A 17,514-nucleotide genomic window follows, 5' to 3' on the forward strand; every position below is an offset into this window, starting at 1 on the left:
GATTTGAGATGATAAATAATGGTATCTTTACGATCAGATATAGGGTTATCTTCACAACCTTTTCTTATGCTCTTGAGTAAATTATTGGGAATGAGGAAGAAAGCATGGGGCTTGTTAAGAGAACTGGGTTTGGTAGAATTAAAAAAATTAATGTGCTTGTCTAAGTACCCAGGTGGATCGCTAAATAAGCACTTTTGATCCACTGCCATTTTCAGGTTTTAAAGAAAAATCCCAACTCATATGAAGACTTTCTGTTTAACTTTTAAAGAGCAAGATGAAATCAAGTAGTTAAATAGTATGGCTGGCAAGTTAGTCTTGATCATTTCAAAAGAATAAATATTGCTTCAGATTTCAGATAATTTGATTGCCTACAAGGTTTCAGATGTGTCTTCTAAGCATTACTGGAAAAACGGCAATTAGATTTTTGTTAGAATTCCCTAAAAGGCTGAAGTTAGAAAAAAAAATGTTTAATCACTAATTTAGCATGTATTGTGTACTCTGGAGCCAAAGATAAAGCAGACAGTGTCTGCCCTCGAAAGGCATATAATCCAGTAAAACAGCATTTACCAAATTTTAGTATTTAGCTACAATTACATTCACTCTTTCTTTTATGTTACCTTAAATATTAACCTTGCACCCTAAACTCTATATAGGAGGGGCTTGAAGGATAGCAAACTGGTTGCGTTGGGGGAAGCATGGAGCTGTATATAAGTAGCAGATTACACATGATTTCTTATCAAAGCATGGAGAGAGGTGGAATACCTGAATATCCAAGGATTGGTAATGAGTTTTCTTATTATGCCATTCTCTCTAGCTTTCAGCACAGTGCCCTGTACACAGGGGAAACTCAATAAATGAGATAACTGGGGGTATTATGTGGTTAAATACCTATCCCTCAAATGACTGCCACCATTGTTCCCAAGCAATACTTGTAAAATTACTTTAGTAATACACTGGTGATATATTCTAACAGTCATAAAATAAAAATCACCTACACTCTTGAATTGCACATTATGTATTGCATGCTTCAGAAGCTACTATTGCAGAAGATTTAAGGCATGTACAGAAGTAGCTGACCTAAAGTGCTAACAGCCATTAATTGCCCTGAGCAAAGTATAAACAAACCATGGAGAGATTCAAGGAAGGAGAAACAGCTTCCAGGCACAAAGCAGTAAGTTCTTATAGCACACACATGCTTATGCTGGACGAATATGACAAAGGGCTTTGGCAAACTTTGCCTTCATAAGCTGTGCTGAAAGCCATTATCAACTCTTCCTCACCTCCCTCATCTTATCCTGCAAAACATCTACTTGTTTAAAAAGAAGCTGCATACTGACTCTTCTCCTAGAAATCGAAAATCATGATTTTCTTTTCAGGAGGAAGAAGGATGGAAACAAAATATGCCCTCTGTGATTTCACTAAAAATCCACTACTAATTAAAACCATATATTTAGTATGGGTAGAGAGCAAAAAGGGAAGGTAGCAAATAGAGATATCTTGCACAAAACCATGCTCCTCCGTGAATTCAGATTAGCAATGCTGTGTTATCGGCTCACTTTTGAACATTCTTTTCTATTTGAAACAGCTGGGACAGCAAGGAAGCCTGTATGTCCTACAGAAACCCAATTGAGCCTGATGAAAGAGAAGACATGAAATGCCTCTGCTGTCTACACAGAAAAAAAGAAAATGTGTCAGTTTCAGATTTGAACTGAATTCTAAATATAAACTTTTACATCAGGCTTTGTCCAGTTACCTTGGTAAGCTTAGTATAATATTACATTATGCTCTCAGCATCTATGGACATTGGTCCTGCTGAAAATCTTGATAGGTTTCTAGAAATCTGATCATTTTAGTCCTGGTGTTTGCCACAGGAGTAGACAGCAGGAAATGGCTCTAGCCTGGATTGAAAGAGAATCTGACTTGCACACTTTCTGTTAAACTTCCCCTCCACCAGCAACGTGCCCACTCATACTGGATGTCTCACTGCCTTCCTATAACAGCAACAACACGAGAGAAACCAGTTGCCAACATGGTTTTGCTATTCCAACAGCTATTTATCTGTCAACAGTAAAACAGTCAGGGTTCTACAACTGCAGCGCTAATAGGGATCCGCTTCCAAACAGATGTGAATAAAATACTTGTCATCACAAGCCTCTTTTCAAAGACTTTAGAGTATCTTTCTTCTCTGAACACCCACTGCAGTTTATTGGGGCCACCATTACAGTATTTATCCCTTTCTCCTTTGCACTATAGTCGTTTGTGTGAAGACTCTGAATACCCAAGGATTGGTAATGAGTTTTCTTATTATGCCATTCTCTCTAGCTTTCAGTACAGTGCCCTGTACACAGGGGAAACTCAATAAATGTTTGCTGACTGTTGTATTTAACAACAATAACAAAAAGATGAATGTCTTACAATTAGAACAGAAGCTCTAAAAAAGGCAGAGATCTTTGTTTTGTTCACTGATGTGAATCCCATATACCCCAAAAGTTCCTGGCATCTGGCTGAAACTCAATAAATGTTTACTGAATGAATGCAAAAGTATTAGGACTTTCCAAAGAACTTGGGCAGTATTTATTTCACCAATAAATAAAGAGAGAGTATTTACATAATGTGGAAAGGAAGTATTAAGAGTAGGTTGGTAATGTCTCCTCCCTAGATCAGGAATTGGCAAACTTTCCCATAGAGGGCCTGATAGTAACTATATCTGGCATTGTGGGCCACACAATTTCTGTTGCAATTACTCAACTCTATGAGTGTGAAAGCAGCTGTAGACAACACATGAATAAAAGAATGTGGCTGTATTCCAATAAAACTTTATTTACAAAAGCGGTCAGCAAGTAAAATTTGGCCCATGGGTGATAGTTTGCCAAACTGTGCCCCAAAACAACTGTGCAAGAATTATCTATTATGATTAAGACAACTAGACAACCATTCCCTACTTGAAGATCATGCCTTCTGCATTTTTGTACATCCTGTCAGCCTACCTCCAAAAGCTAGTGCAGTATTTTGCAATATAGTATCTGTACAGTTTCTGTTTGTTGTATTAAACTGAATCCTACACTAACTGATTTCCTGTAACCACACTTTCCAGTAGCAAGTGCCTTTTCTTTCTTTTTTCTTTTCTTTTTTTTTTTGTCTTTTGTCTTTTTGTTGTTGTTGTTGCTATTTCTTGGGCCGCTCCCGCGGCATATGGAGGTTCCCAGGCTAGGGGTTGAATCGGAGCTGTAGCCACCGGCCTACGCCAGAGCCACAGCAACGCGGGATCCGAGCCGCGTCTGCGACCTACACCACAGCTCAGGGCAACGCCAGATCGTTAACCCACTGAGCAAGGGCAGGGACCGAACCCGCAACCTCATGGTTCCTAGTCGGATTCGTTAACCACTGCGCCACGACGGGAATTCCCCTTTTCTTTCTTTTCTTTCTTTTTTTGGTCTTTTTAACCTGTTTTTTTGGTTTGTTTTTGTTTTTGTTGTTTTTTTTTTTTTTTAGGGCCGCACCAGCAGCATATGGAGATTCCCAGGCTAGGGGTCAAGTTGGAGCTGTAGCTGCCAACCTATGCCACAGCCACAGCAATTCCAGATCCGAGCTGGGTCTGCGACCTGCACCATAGCTCACAGCAACGCTGGATCCTTGACCTGCTGAGCCAAGGCCAGGGATTGAACCAGTAACCTCATTGTTCCTAGTCAGATTTGTTTCCACTGCGCCACTATGGGAACTCCAGCAAGTGCCTTTTGTTTTAAATCTGTTCTAGCAAAAATATGGGAGAAGTTAAGAGCTGGTGAAATAATGTCTTATGAAAGTGATGTAGTAAATGGGACCCCTTACCCCTTGATAGAAAGCACCCCAATGTATCTTATTTGAAGCATTTTCTTCAGAATGTCAATGGTTAATCAGAAGTAGCTTTTCTGATTATACATGAAGCCAAGAAATTAACAACTTTTTCACCGCCCGTATAAGCCCATGTTTCTTTGGAAGCTGCCTCCCCTCTCATTCATGATCAATAACTTATTTTCATAAAAAGCATATAAGCATATGATCACTGGTATTTACAATTCACAAAAATGTTCTCTCACATTTTTCTCAACAATGACTGAAAAAAAATGTGATATTCTCATGAGTTGTGTTAGATCACTGCATTATTTCAGGCCAGACATCTGCTACACATGATGATAATCTACTTATTTATCACTGAAATGGCTCAACATTTAAAAATACTTAAATATTGCTAATGTGGAACACTGTCATCACAAAATGTGCCTTGTGGCTCTTTCCTATATTTGTACTACCTATTTGCAAAATTCTCAAACTTATTTCTCATTTTGATAAGTGTTGGCCTCACATACCAGGCTCGATTTCCTCTTCAGCTGTAAATGTAATTTTGAAGAGAGCTCCAATGAGATTAGCTGCCGAACATGTTAAACATTCATAGCTTTGCCATATGCTGTTATGGAAATTGTATTGATTTATAGCAATTTGGGTGTCACTAGATAGCACTGATTCACCTGATACTGAATCTAACTGTATTGAGAAATAATGTTTCCAATATTTCATTTGCATCTAGACCTCTACTGAACAAAGAGGTATATATTGGGTTTATGTATTTTTGGAGACAACTGACTTTTCTTTATTAAAGATACAGCTCTACATTTGGTGACGTCTAAAAAAATTAAGGAATATCAAGTTCAAATTTACGCTATTATAGCCTAGTGGTCAAGAATATAGATTCTTGATGCCAGGCAGATTTGGGTTATAAACCTGATTAAACCACTTAATTGTTCTATAACCTTGTTTCCTTCAATAGCAAGAAAGGAAAAATAATGGTGCCAACCTTGACAGGGTGGCTGTGAGGATTAATGAGATAATGCACATAAAGCATGAGATACCTACAAAAAGGTACAGTATATGTAGTTTGTATAGTTTATACAATTTGCTCTAATACATGATACATAATGATTAGCTATTATTATCAGCTATTGTTGCCCGAGACTTGCACTTCTGTTTAACATCAGTGTCACTCCTTCAAGGGGTGGAGAAATGCTTCAGTATATGGGACCTGATGAGAATGCTTGGAAGACCATTTAGTGAATTTAAAATTTGCCATATGAAGAGTTCCTGTCGTAAATCCGACTAGGAACCAAGAGGTTGCAGGTTTGATGCCTGGCCTTGCTCAGTGGGTTAAGGATCCGGCATTGCCGTGAGCTGTGGTGTAGGTCACAGATGCGGTTCAGATCTGGCTGTTGCTGTGACTGTGGTGTAGGCCGGCAGCTGTAGCTTTGATTAGACCCCTAGCCTGGGAACCTCCATATGCCGCAGGTACAGCCCTAAAAAGACAAAAGTAAAAATAAATAAATAAATAAATAAATAAATAAAATAAAATAAAATAAAATTTGCCGTATGAGACAACATGGTCACTATTATAGTCAATAATACCAATCTATTTAAAACAGGTAAAAAAAGCACAAAGTCACAAGACACCCTTTTTACAATAAGGGTATATATGATGTAGCATAATTATGTTAAGATTTTTTTAGGATGGGGGAAGTGAAATGCATTTTAAGCACTAAGGGTAGGACTAATGAAAATGAACACTGTCTTTTTTAAAATAATATATATATGTATATATTTTTTTTGTCTTTTGAGGGCCATACCCATGGCATATAGAGGCTCCCAGGCTACGGGTCAAATCAGAGCTGTAGCTTCTGGCCTATGCCGTAGCTACAGCAATGCCTGATTTGAGCCGAGTCTGCAACCTACACCACAGCTCACGGCAACACCAGATCTTTAATTCACTGAGCAAGGCCAGGGATTGAACCTGCGTCCTCATGGATGCTAGTCAGATTTGTTTTTGCTGAGCCATAATGGGAACTCCCAATGAATACTGTCTTTATATCCACCAGGCATCCTATCCAATTACATTCAGGGGGGAGAAGACGCATCTTAAAAATAATTGTATTTGACTGAAATAAGTGACTGTATACAGATAATGAATATTCATGCATATTGAATCTGTAAGAACATTAAAAAAGTCAGAAGAATTTTTGGCTTTTTTTTCCCTAAATTGACCTGGAGCATACTCTAGGTCAGTGTTCTCAATGCGGGGCAATTCTGCTCTCTCAGGGATATTTGACAATGTCTGGAAATGCTTTTTCGGATGACACAACCTGGGTAGGGAAAGCTACTGGAATCTAATGAGTAGATTCCAGGGATGCTGCTAAATATCCTAAATGCCTAGGACAGCTTCTACCACAAAGAATCATCTAACACAAACATCACTGATGCTGAGGCTAAGAAGCCCTGCTCTAGGCTAATAACCATTCGAGGTCAAATGAGTTTAAAGTCACCCACACCCCACATGGATCTTGGGAAGACACTAGGGAATGGTAGTTATTTTGTCGATATGGTCAAATCTTACCAGTCTCTGTGTTGGTTCTATATTAATGACTCACAGACTGAAGCAGTAAGAATGGAATGACTATAAATGCCAAGGCTATAAAATACTGTAGGTTACTTTACCTACTGAGGACTTTAGCACCAAAAGTAGTTGGACTTAGACTTTGAGGAGCGCAACCATTCACACTTTAACCAACCAAGAGACCCGGAGGTTCCTGGCTCAGGATTTCTTAAGCAGCATCAATTCCCATAGACAAACAACCTATAAATCCACAATGGCATAAACTTAAAGATCAGTTCTCAGGTAAAAAGTTATAAGCACAGTCTTTGGATTTTTATTCTCTACTTCTACAAACTTGAAAATCTATCTTCTACATCAAGAACTTTTGCTTTTTATAAGTACCCTTACCCTGAAGGGGCTGCTTAGAAAGTTGTAGCCATAAACATGAATGATACCCATGTTATAGACTGAAAGTGTATAACGAAGGACATTACTTTGAAGTTTGGGACTCTGTACGTGGTGTCATCCTGGCGCTGCTGAAGAGACTCTCTGGAAAATCTGTATCTAGAATATCTCCCGTCACTTCTCTCAGATAAACTGCGGGAATCCTGGAAAAACAACAAAGGTAGATGAAAGAAAAACCAGTGCTTGAAACTGGAATAAAAAAGTAGATATGAAATTATCATAAGCATTTAGGGAGATACATAGAAGAATGATAGGTTCCCAAGGATAAAGAAGGAAATGGTCACTTTGGATGCTGCTATAAAAATAAAAACATGGTACCACACTGACGATTTGCGTTTTTCATGGCTAGCCCCCATGCCAGTCTGAAATGTCTGACACACTTTAGTTGAAGGGAGAAAGGGCTACATAATAGTGAGTTGTCTGGAGATGGCATTTAATGACACCATGTCACTTTTGGATGTTGTATACTGGTCCCTTGAAATAATACTTGGCATTAAAATAATTTCTTTCTTCAACATTCTACCTTTTAACTATCATATCACATAGATTTTTAAGCTTAGGGACAGTTCAACAGCGCTTAAAAGCATAAAAAGATTCAGGATATAGACTGCACATATGTAATCAAATCACAGAAAGAATTGAAACTTCAGCAAAATTTACTAGAAATACTTGTTTTTATTCTATATGTGGTATTCTAGATTTCTTGATGTGTCAGCTCAACCTACATCCTACTGAAAAATGTATAGTTATTGAATGGCAAAATACACTTAATAAAAGGTAGTTTTAAGACAGTGTAGACCTTGAAAGTCACATCATATCAGTTCCTCCAATAAATCAACATGGCATGATCCGGCTATATTGCCTACTCACTATATCCGCAAATAATATGTTAGAGTTAAGGAGAATCTAAATATAACATGTTATATTTTAAATCCAAAAGCGAAATAAGGGGTTAAATGGTTTTCAAGGAGAAACCCTCACCTTTCTTTAGTCCTACAAGGTCAAGAAATTACAAATCACTGAAACCATTCATTACATATCTATCCCTAGGGGACATGTGAAGATGTTGTCTGGTCTGGCCCTTGTTTGGCAGGACTAGGTGGCAGGGTTATTTGCTTTGCATCTCCTCTGTGAGGAACTTAAAAAAAAATGGCAGTAGGTAAATCCACATACATAATTAATTGGCTTGATAATGAAATCCTTTGTGGTTAGAGTTCTATCAATAAATAGCATTGGAAGGAGTTCCCGTGTGGCTCAGTGGGTTAAGAACCAGATTAGTATCCATGAGGATGAGGGCTTGATCCCTGGCCTTGCTCAGTGGGTTAAGGATCTGGTATTACAGTGAGCTGTGGTGTAGGTCGCAGAAGCAGTTTGGATCCTACATTGCTGTGGTATAGGCCCGCAGCTGCAGCTCCGATTTGACCCCTAGCCTGGGAACTTCCATATGTCTCAGGTATGGCCCTGGAAAAAAAAAAAAAAAAGGATCGGTTATAAAGTCTAATATTTTATGTGGATTTTAATGCATATACTGACATATAGGGATGACCTGTGCACTATCATGTCTCTAAGACAAACAGTACTTTGGAAATTTATAATTTAAAAAAGAAGATAATTCATAAGTTACAATTGCTAATCAGAAAGTTAAATATCACCAATGTAATGAATAATTCCTCTTAATTCTTAGGCTTTTCTAAATTATGATTAAAGTTTTAGGGGGCCAAATGACCTTCTGGTGATAGGATAAAAGTCTCCATTTTCCTATATTGTGCTTTATAAGTTCTATTATTTTCAATCCTGGCTTCACAAATGTCAATAAACTCTGCTAAGACAGTGTTAAAAGTCCCCAATGTTTTTTGGTCTTTTCTCCCCACCCTACAATTTTCTTTGCACATCAGGAAGATGTCAGGTGTTCTCATTCAGAAAAAAATACTGAAAGAGACAAGCCAACTCTTTCTCACTCTGAAGCCTTTGAAATCTTCTAGTAGGCTCAGTTTCTCAGGCACAGACTCCAGATGGTCCAAGGCCACTCGGGTACTCTAGAAAACACAAGGCAAGCAAACATAAAAAATTGATTGATCCTCTGAGAAACCAACTGCTAAAAATCAGTGGTACCATTGGTATAAGCAGTTTAAGCTGTAGATTTAGAGAGTTAAATAAGAACAAATATAATAGTATTCCTAAGATTAATATATCTTTCTAAATCAGAAATTTTTTTTTCAAAAAGTATGAGATACATTTGCAAGACTGACCCAGATGTAAAACTCCTCTTATGTAATAGCTTTCAGCTAATATGCTATTAAACTTTCTATACAGAATTTCATATTGGTATTAATTTACAAACCTGCTTCAGTGAACATGAGAAATAAATCACAAAGTAATAATAAGAAGTATTTGTAGTTACTTATCTATGGAGCATATTACTGCAGTTTTGTAGTAACTTATCTATGGAACATATTACAGATACTTTCATGTTGCCATTATAAAGAATAAAAGACGTCTTAACAATTATTTTAGTTAAAAAGGTAAAGAGCAGTTCTCAAAAGACTTTGAAGAAATATCTAAAATTAAATATTTGCGACAGGGATAAAAAGTCAATTGTTGATTACAAATCAACATCTTATACAATCTTTAATTAGCTAGACACTGATTTATACATACCAATATATTCATTAAGAGGGAATGACCTGAAAATTATTTCAAAGCCAATGTTGAACTAAGAGGTTAAACTGTAGGTAGCCTTGAGACCAGAGACTGTATCATATGCACCTCTGTATTCTTAGTCCTGTCACAGGGCAGGCACATAGAGATAGATACTAGCTTTTCAATGTAAAATGAGTTATAATTATTCAATGAAATAAAAAAAAAACGCTATGACTAGAGATGGGAAGAAAGGGAAGTATCCTGCAAGAACCTGGACATAAGTTTGCACAGAGCTTTTGAGAAGTTAGTGACCACCCAACATTCCATGTGTTCCCTGACATCTCCTAAGTGAATGGTTCTGCACAACAGATTGTGAATGAAAGCGGCACCTGTCACTTCTGGACGGAGACAGTTAAGGGTCTGTGCGCTCCTGCCTCCATCTTAGACTTGGCCATGAGGACCCTGGAGGCCACATGCTCCAGATGTCACAGCTGCAAGAGAGAGGAGAGCCGCACACCACAGTGGACTTTGAGTGAAAAATCAACTTTTATGTGTTAAGCCGTAAGATTTCAGTTTTAGTTTATGCATTGGTTACCAATGCATGGCACAGAATTTATTGTGAATAATACCTGAGAATTACATAATTAAACTGAGGCTAACCAGGGTGAATGGCTTCCCCACCCCACCCCCCACTTCTTGGTGGAAAGAAGCTCCAAACTATAAGGATATGGAGGCTTTTTAATAGGGGGAGGTCAACTTTTCTGGAACTAAACAGGGTTAGAAAAGGGTGTTCCTTTTTTTTTTTTTTTTTTTAAAGTACTCTTTAGGGCTGCATATGGTGGCATATGGAAATTCCCAGGCTAGGGATTGAATTGGAGCTGCCGCTGCCAGCCTACACTACAGCCGCAACAACACGGGATCTGAGCCGCATCTGCAACCTACACCACAGGTCATCACAACACCAGATCCTTAAGCCACTGAGTGAGGCCAGGGAATGAACCCGTATCTTCATGGATACTAATCGGTTTTGATTCCACTGCACCACAACAGTAACTCCAAAACTGGTGTTCTTATCATCTGGTATATCGATACTTAGTTACTCTTTTTTTTCTTTTTGGCTTTTTAGGGCCACACCCACAGCATATGGAGGTTCCCAGGCTAGGGTCGAGTTGGAACTGTAGCTGCCAGTCTATGCCACAGTCACAGCAATGCCAGACCTGAGCTACATCTGCGACCTACACCAAAGGTCACCCCTATGCTGGATCCTTAACCCACTGAGCAAGGTCAGGAATCAAACCCTCAACCTCATGGGCCCTAGTTGAGTTTGTTAACCACTGAGCCACAAGAGGAACTCCAAGCCTTCCTATTTATTTTAAATCTTCTTCTCATTTGCTGCTGTTTTCTGCCTTTACCTCCAATCCAGAGCTTCTCTGCAGCATATGCTTATGTCTCCAGGGTTTGTGGAGGAGCAGGATGGGGACAGAGAGTGGAGGGCCAAACTCCTCCTTGAAGACACTTTCAGTGTACTCATTTCCACTCTCTTCTGTAATAGGAGGGCACCACCAAGTGAAAAGCCTTTCTGGAATTCTGCAGGGTGAATAAAATTTGCCTCCCATACCTAGCCTCTGGACAGGCATTTGGGTTTCACCTTCTCTGTTCTGAGTCATTTTTACCCTTTTTTTTTCAATGTTCTTTGACTTGGAGTTATAGATGTCTTCTAGTTGTCAACATGTAAACCACTGTTTCTATTTCTTCATATTCTTATTTTTCTACTACGATTTTTGAGAGAAGAGTAGAAATATCCTCAGTTCACCATTTTGAAACTGAAAGTTGCACGTGCTGTTTCTCCACATTCATCACTTTGCAAGTTCCACTTAAAGGATTTAGTATTTTGGTCCCTCTGCTGAACATTTATATTATTGTTAGTCTTTTTGCAGCATGTGCTAGACTCAAATTGCCACGTATTTTATTTTTTAAATTTTATTTAAGTATAGTTGATTTACAATGTTGTATTGCATGCATTTAAAATGGCTTCATTTAATTCTTTCATATGTAGGAAAGATTCATCAAAATGACACGTTTCTTAACACAGGCCCTAATGTATGTTTACGGTAACAAGTAGTTTTAGCCATCATATATACATTGGATAACATCTTCTTCATAAACAATGGTTTCTATAAATTAGTAGTTTTAAAATTTTATTTTCTTTTTTTTCAGCTCATAATTTTTCTCATTCAAAAGTGACCCTCTGAACCTGGGTTAAATATGTTAAACTCACTTTGATTTTAAATAACCAAATAATCTCTTTCCCTACTGTAAAGTAAGCAGGTTATGTAAATATTTTTGCTTAAATTTTTCAGTCAACCAGGTGATGCATAAAAAAGCTTTTTTCTTGTGTATTTACACTTACTAGTTTATTCTGAGTATATATTCAAATGGATACTACTTTTTTTGAGTAATCCCTAAAAAATTGCTTGGCTCCCTGTTTCTTAAGTGCAGTTATTTTTCTACCTCCTTCCCTCCCTCACCCTCGTGTCTCCACTAACATCTTTATACTTTCCCATCACCTATTTTCTTTCTTTCTTTTTTTTTCTTTTTGTCTTTCCTAGGGCAGCACCCATGGCACATGGAGGTTCCCAGGCTAGGGGTCTAATCGGAGCCTTAGCCTCCGGCCTACGCTGGAGCCACAGCAACGCTTGATCCGAGCCATGTCTGCAAACTACACCACACCTTATGGCAACGCTGGATCCTTAACCCACTGAGCGAGGCCACGGATCAAACCCACAACCTCATGGTTCCTAGTTGGATTCGTTACCATTGAGCCACGACGGGAACTCTTCCCATCACCTATTTTCATTGTGATTAGTTTACATCCGATTTATGTCTTGTTACTAAATATCTTGCTCAAAATCAGAAATACTAATACAAATCTTTCTCTTCATCCTTATATTCTAGTCAATTAATTAACACCAAATGTACATCTACATATCACATAAAAATCCTTAAGACATAGATATCACACTTCCTGTTATTTAGGAACTTTTAATTTACTGGAGAGAGAATATGCATAACCAAAAGATGTAAGAATTACACAAAAAAAATTAGTTGCATTTATTTTAAGCAACTTATATGTGCAGATGCTGAGATTTCAGTGGCATCTGCAACAATAAGATGTGAAGTAATAGAGATAATGACTCCAGGCCTTGGGCATCTCAGGTCTCATAATTTCATGATTAAGTGGTATTTTGGGGAGCACAATTATTTTCTGTCCTTCTCTCTCTATGTACATGTTGGTGTGCTTAAAATTACCGCTTTGGCACACAGAATTAAGTGTATGCATATTCATGTTCAAACTGTTTGTTTTTTTAATGGAGATTGGCTAGGTTTCTGTGATTAGAGTCTTGTCACACTACATGTCACTTCAAATTCACTTTTCCCCCAAAGCTAACTGTGCTAGAGAGACAAGAACCAACAGCAGGTAGATAGACTAAATAAGAACCTTGTTGGATTTTAGAGATGCTACTGATAACCTACATAGCATGCTAGTTCTAGAGTCAAATATCTCATGCAGAGTCAGGGAAACTTTATTTTTTAAGTTGGTTAATTATTCCTGCCTTACATAGTCTAATGCTTTAAAGGGCACAGATAGGTCTCTATTGGTAGAATTAAAGGAAAAAGTTTTCAAGTTTACTAATAATGGCACTGGCAAATAATAGGTGCTCAGCCTGTCTTTAGTTTTCTTAAATCAACTTTGTAGAACAAAATCAGACATTTACAGAGGGATTTAAAGAAAGTGTTTCTCTTTGGAAAATGTTACAAAGTACTAAACTTTATATCAAACTTGAAAACAAAGAGAAATTCACAATTAAGGCTCTATCAAAAAAATACACATTGGAGTTCCCATTGCAGCTCAGAGGGTTAAGAACCCAACTAGTATCCATGCGGATGCAGGTTCAATCTCTAGCCTCAATCAGTGGGTTAAGGATCTGACGTTGCTGCAAGCCTCACTGTGGGTCACAGATGCGACTCGGATCTGGTGTTGCTGTGGCTGTGGTGTAGGCCTCAGCTGCAGCTCTGATTCGACCCTAGCCTGGGAACTTCCATATGCTGCAGGTGTGGCCCTGAAAAAAAAAAAAATACACTAAATTTGGCACTTGGTTTATCTCAGAGGCTTAAGGAGCTGAACTTCCACTGGCCTAGGAGCAGTGGCAACACAAATGATCAATTACTCCTAATCCTGTTTTGTAGGAATGAAAGACTGAACTGTAAAAATATAATTCAATTTTGAATACAATTCTTAATCCTCACATCATCTTTTAGTGTAGATACTATTGTTATCCCCATTTACAGATCAGGCAACTGAGGACCAAAGAGTAAATAACCTTCTAACAGCCCTGTGGTGGCAAAACAGGTATGCAAACCCAAGCAGTCTGAGTGCAGAAATGGCAGTGTTATTATATAAATGTTTTCACCAACTAAAAAGGATAGCAAACAGAAGCTGTAACAGTGCGTGCTTCACATAAATTCCTAATCCTTCTCTAGTTATCAACTCTTAGCAGCTAGAATTTTGAAGACATGTCCTTGATGAACTTGTTTCTGGAAAAAAAAAAAGTTTTAAGATTAACCCAGGAGAATTTCATGTTGCCAGTGACAAAGGGTCTGTGCTCAAGACGATGCATCCAAGCATATACATACACACAAGGAATTGGGACATTCTTTCTGTTGATTACAGAACATTAGGAATGACATTGGGTTTTATGATAGTAACACCCCCTCTTTATTTCTGGTAACATTTTGTACTAGAATAGCACACCATCTGGACACGAGAGGTGGTTCAATAAATGTTGGCTGCATAAAGACAAAGGCAGAGTTACCACATTATTATCCACTGAATCTCGGCCGCTGTAAAAACCTAAAAGCAAAAGTTTGCTGTTTCATTTATTTTCTCTAGACTAAGGGCAAGATCAAGTGGTAGAAACAACAGTGAAGTTCAGAAATCCTGTCTATTAGGTCTTAAGCTTTTGCACCTACAGGCATGCTTAGATATCTGTTGAAGAGGGCAATAAATACGTTGGCAATTTTACTACTGTCAAATCTTTAACACACACCAAACTGCTATGGAGTTCAACAGTTTGTGTTGGTCCAAAGTGTATTTCTCTTTAGACATTCCTTTGCTTGAGACTTCAGGGAAAGTGAATAATATAGTATGACAACATAAGTAGCAGCAATTAGATATTAGGAGCTTCAGTGCAATTCTCAAATTCTTGTCACCCTTAGAAAAAGCTAACAAAATAGATTTAATCATAGGTATATTTTAGCAAGTATACTTTTCTTTGAAAAAAAACATGTGTTTATTTTCTTATTAACAGATAACAGCTATCATTTTCTTATATTCCGATTAAATTAATATGTTTTGGGGTTTAGATGACAAATATAGGAGATGGTGTCTGTATTTTTATTTAAAAAATAAACATGTGCATTTTGGCACTATACAGATGTTAAATAAATGAGGTTATGAAGTAGTTTATTTGGGTTCAAAAATGCAATTCTGTTTCATTTGGAAAGAGATCCACTGCAAAACTCTTTTGACAAATGGCTGAAAGGCGGTAAAAGACCTGAGTAAACAAATGAAGGAGAGGAAGGGTGAGATCATAAAAAGGATAGACTGTCTGCCTTTTCACTAGTGGTGACTGGATCCAGCACAGCTGTATCAGCTTCATAGGGTCCTCTTTTTATCCAAATGGTATAAGACACTTGCTACAACCAAATGGAAAGTAGCAGAGAATAGGCTGGCAAAGACCTTGTATAGACACACATCCTTCAAAGAGCCCCGGTGCTCAAAGTTATGTGGACTTCTTGGAACATAGGAGGAGTCCTGTTTTTGGAATGGGTACTTTAAGACAGATCTAAACACTTAGAAGTGTTTACGTGTGTCTTGGAGTAAAAGAGTATATAAGACTTATTTTTTTGTTTGTTTTCTTAAATCAGTTAATGCAGCAGCATGACATCAGTGACTATATGTGACCTAAAATCCAGAACTTTCATCAATAACGAATTCTATTTATCTTCATATAATACTACTCTAATCAAAAGTGGTAGATCTCCTTTAAAAAGCACAAATTTATGGAGTTCCTGTCATGGCTCAGTGGTTAACAAACCCGACTGGTATCCATGAGGATGTGGGTGTGATCCCTGGCCTCGCTCAGTGTGTTTGGAATCCAGCATTGCTGTGAGCTGTGGTGTAGGTTGAAGACATGGCTAGGATCCTCAGTTGCTGTGGCTGTGGGGTAGGCCAGCAGCTGTAGCTCTGATTTGACCCCTAGCCTGGGAACCTCCATATGCCACGGGTGCAGCCCTAAAAAGACAAAAGACAAAAAAGAGAGCAAAGCACAAATTTATAAAATTTAAGAATAGGTAATGTATCTTGATTGGAAAGTTTGAATAAAGAAAGCCTTCAAGGTATTTTCCAACTCTCATTCACGGTGATTTTTTTTCAGTGAAAAATTATATGAAACCTAGAGAATCTGTCATTTCTAGATAATTGCTTTCTTGTTTATGGACATAACTGAATTATAAGTTAGAGTCAACCCATGATCTTACTATTAGCTTAATTTGGGAATTTTTTTTCAATAAGAGAACACCAAGAATGAGCTGGAGAAAGGAAGAGAGAGGAATAAAAAAACACATTTCTTCTCCTTGAGGTCCCCCCTTTAAATATTTTTCTTGCCACTCCCTGATATAAAGGGAAAAAAAAACATACAAAGAACAGCGAGAACTTTATTGTTCTCTGTATGCTGAACAATAAATTAGCCTTCACAACTGGTTTACAAGGAAGAGGGTTTTGAGATCCACACTTTAATTCTGTGAAATCACTTTATTTTTTAAAATTGAGGAGTTCCCGTTGTGGCGCAGTGGTTAACGAATGTGACTAGGAACCATGAGGTTGTGGGTTCGATCCCTGCCCTTGCTCAGTGGGTTAAGGATCTGGCATTGCCATGAGCTGTGGTGTAGGTCGCAGACGTGGCTCGGATCCTGCGTTGCTGTGGCTCTGGTGTAGGCCGGCAGCTCCAGCTCCGATTAGACCCCTAGCCTGGGAATCTCCATATGCCATGGGAGCGGCCCTAGAAAAGGCAAAAAGACAAAAAATAAAAATAAAAAAAAATAAAATAAATAAAATAAAATTGAAAGCTAAATATACTAAATGAAGAAAAGAAATTTTAGAACTTTTACCCCCCAAATGTAATTGCATGTTAATAATGGGAAAACAGGATAAGCAAGGGCTTCCTGAAAGAGACCAAGTTTAGCAATTTCTACTTAAGGTGGCAGGTACAGAAATGAAGCTTGTAGATTGACTTCCCCCAGTCATGTATTTCAGGGTGACTGATGGACACAGTGGTACGGTGGAAGAGATGCTGAACCCAACATCAGTGGAGATGCTCAGTGACAGTGATGGTACCTGTATTTTGTGGTTTGGGATGTATCACTTTCCTCTGGCCTTCTAAATTTCAGTATTTTATTTGCAAAATGGGTATAATTAGCCTTTTTTTTTTGCTTTTTTTTTTTTTTTTTAGGGCTGCACCTGCAGCATATGAAAGTTCCCAGACTAGGGGTCAAATCAGAGCTGCAGCCGCTGGTCTATGCCACAGCCACAGCAACACTGGATCCGAGCTGAGTCTGCAGTCTATACCTCAGCTCACAGCAACGCTGGATCTTTAACCAAGCGAGGCCAGAGATTGAACCCATATCTTCATGGATCCTCGTCGTGTTCATTAACCACTGAGCCACAAAGGGAACTCCCAGTATAAATAATCTTTATTATCTCATGCTCACAGGGTGACTATCTAATAAGAGTAAATGTGAAAGTGCCTTGAAAATTGTCAATTACTTTCTAAACAGCCAGTACCAATAAATAAATAAATAAATAAATAAATAAAAAAAATGATTCCATGAGATACTGTCAACTCTAATAACTCTCAAATGGAGAACAGGAGGTCAATGACAATCTAAAATTTTAT

The 17,514-nt window shown here is 38.1% G+C and overlaps 1 protein-coding gene across 13 annotated transcripts in view; it reads right to left on the reverse strand.

The window, feature by feature from the left end:
• Positions 1 to 17,514, reverse strand: part of CEP128 (centrosomal protein 128) — a 414,346-nt gene that overhangs the window by 16,295 nt on the left and 380,537 nt on the right. For all 13 annotated transcript variants that reach the window (XM_021099567.1, XM_021099565.1, XM_021099569.1 and 10 more), the window contains 2 exons: positions 8,818 to 8,895; positions 6,889 to 7,002 (listed from right to left, as the gene is read on the reverse strand). In XM_021099567.1, the coding sequence (XP_020955226.1) occupies positions 6,889 to 7,002; positions 8,818 to 8,895 (192 nt within the window). The remainder of the gene's footprint in view (positions 1 to 6,888; positions 7,003 to 8,817; positions 8,896 to 17,514) is intronic.

The sequence above is a fragment of the Sus scrofa genome, chromosome 7 (assembly GCF_000003025.6).
Source record: "Sus scrofa isolate TJ Tabasco breed Duroc chromosome 7, Sscrofa11.1, whole genome shotgun sequence".
NCBI lineage: Eukaryota > Metazoa > Chordata > Mammalia > Artiodactyla > Suidae > Sus > Sus scrofa.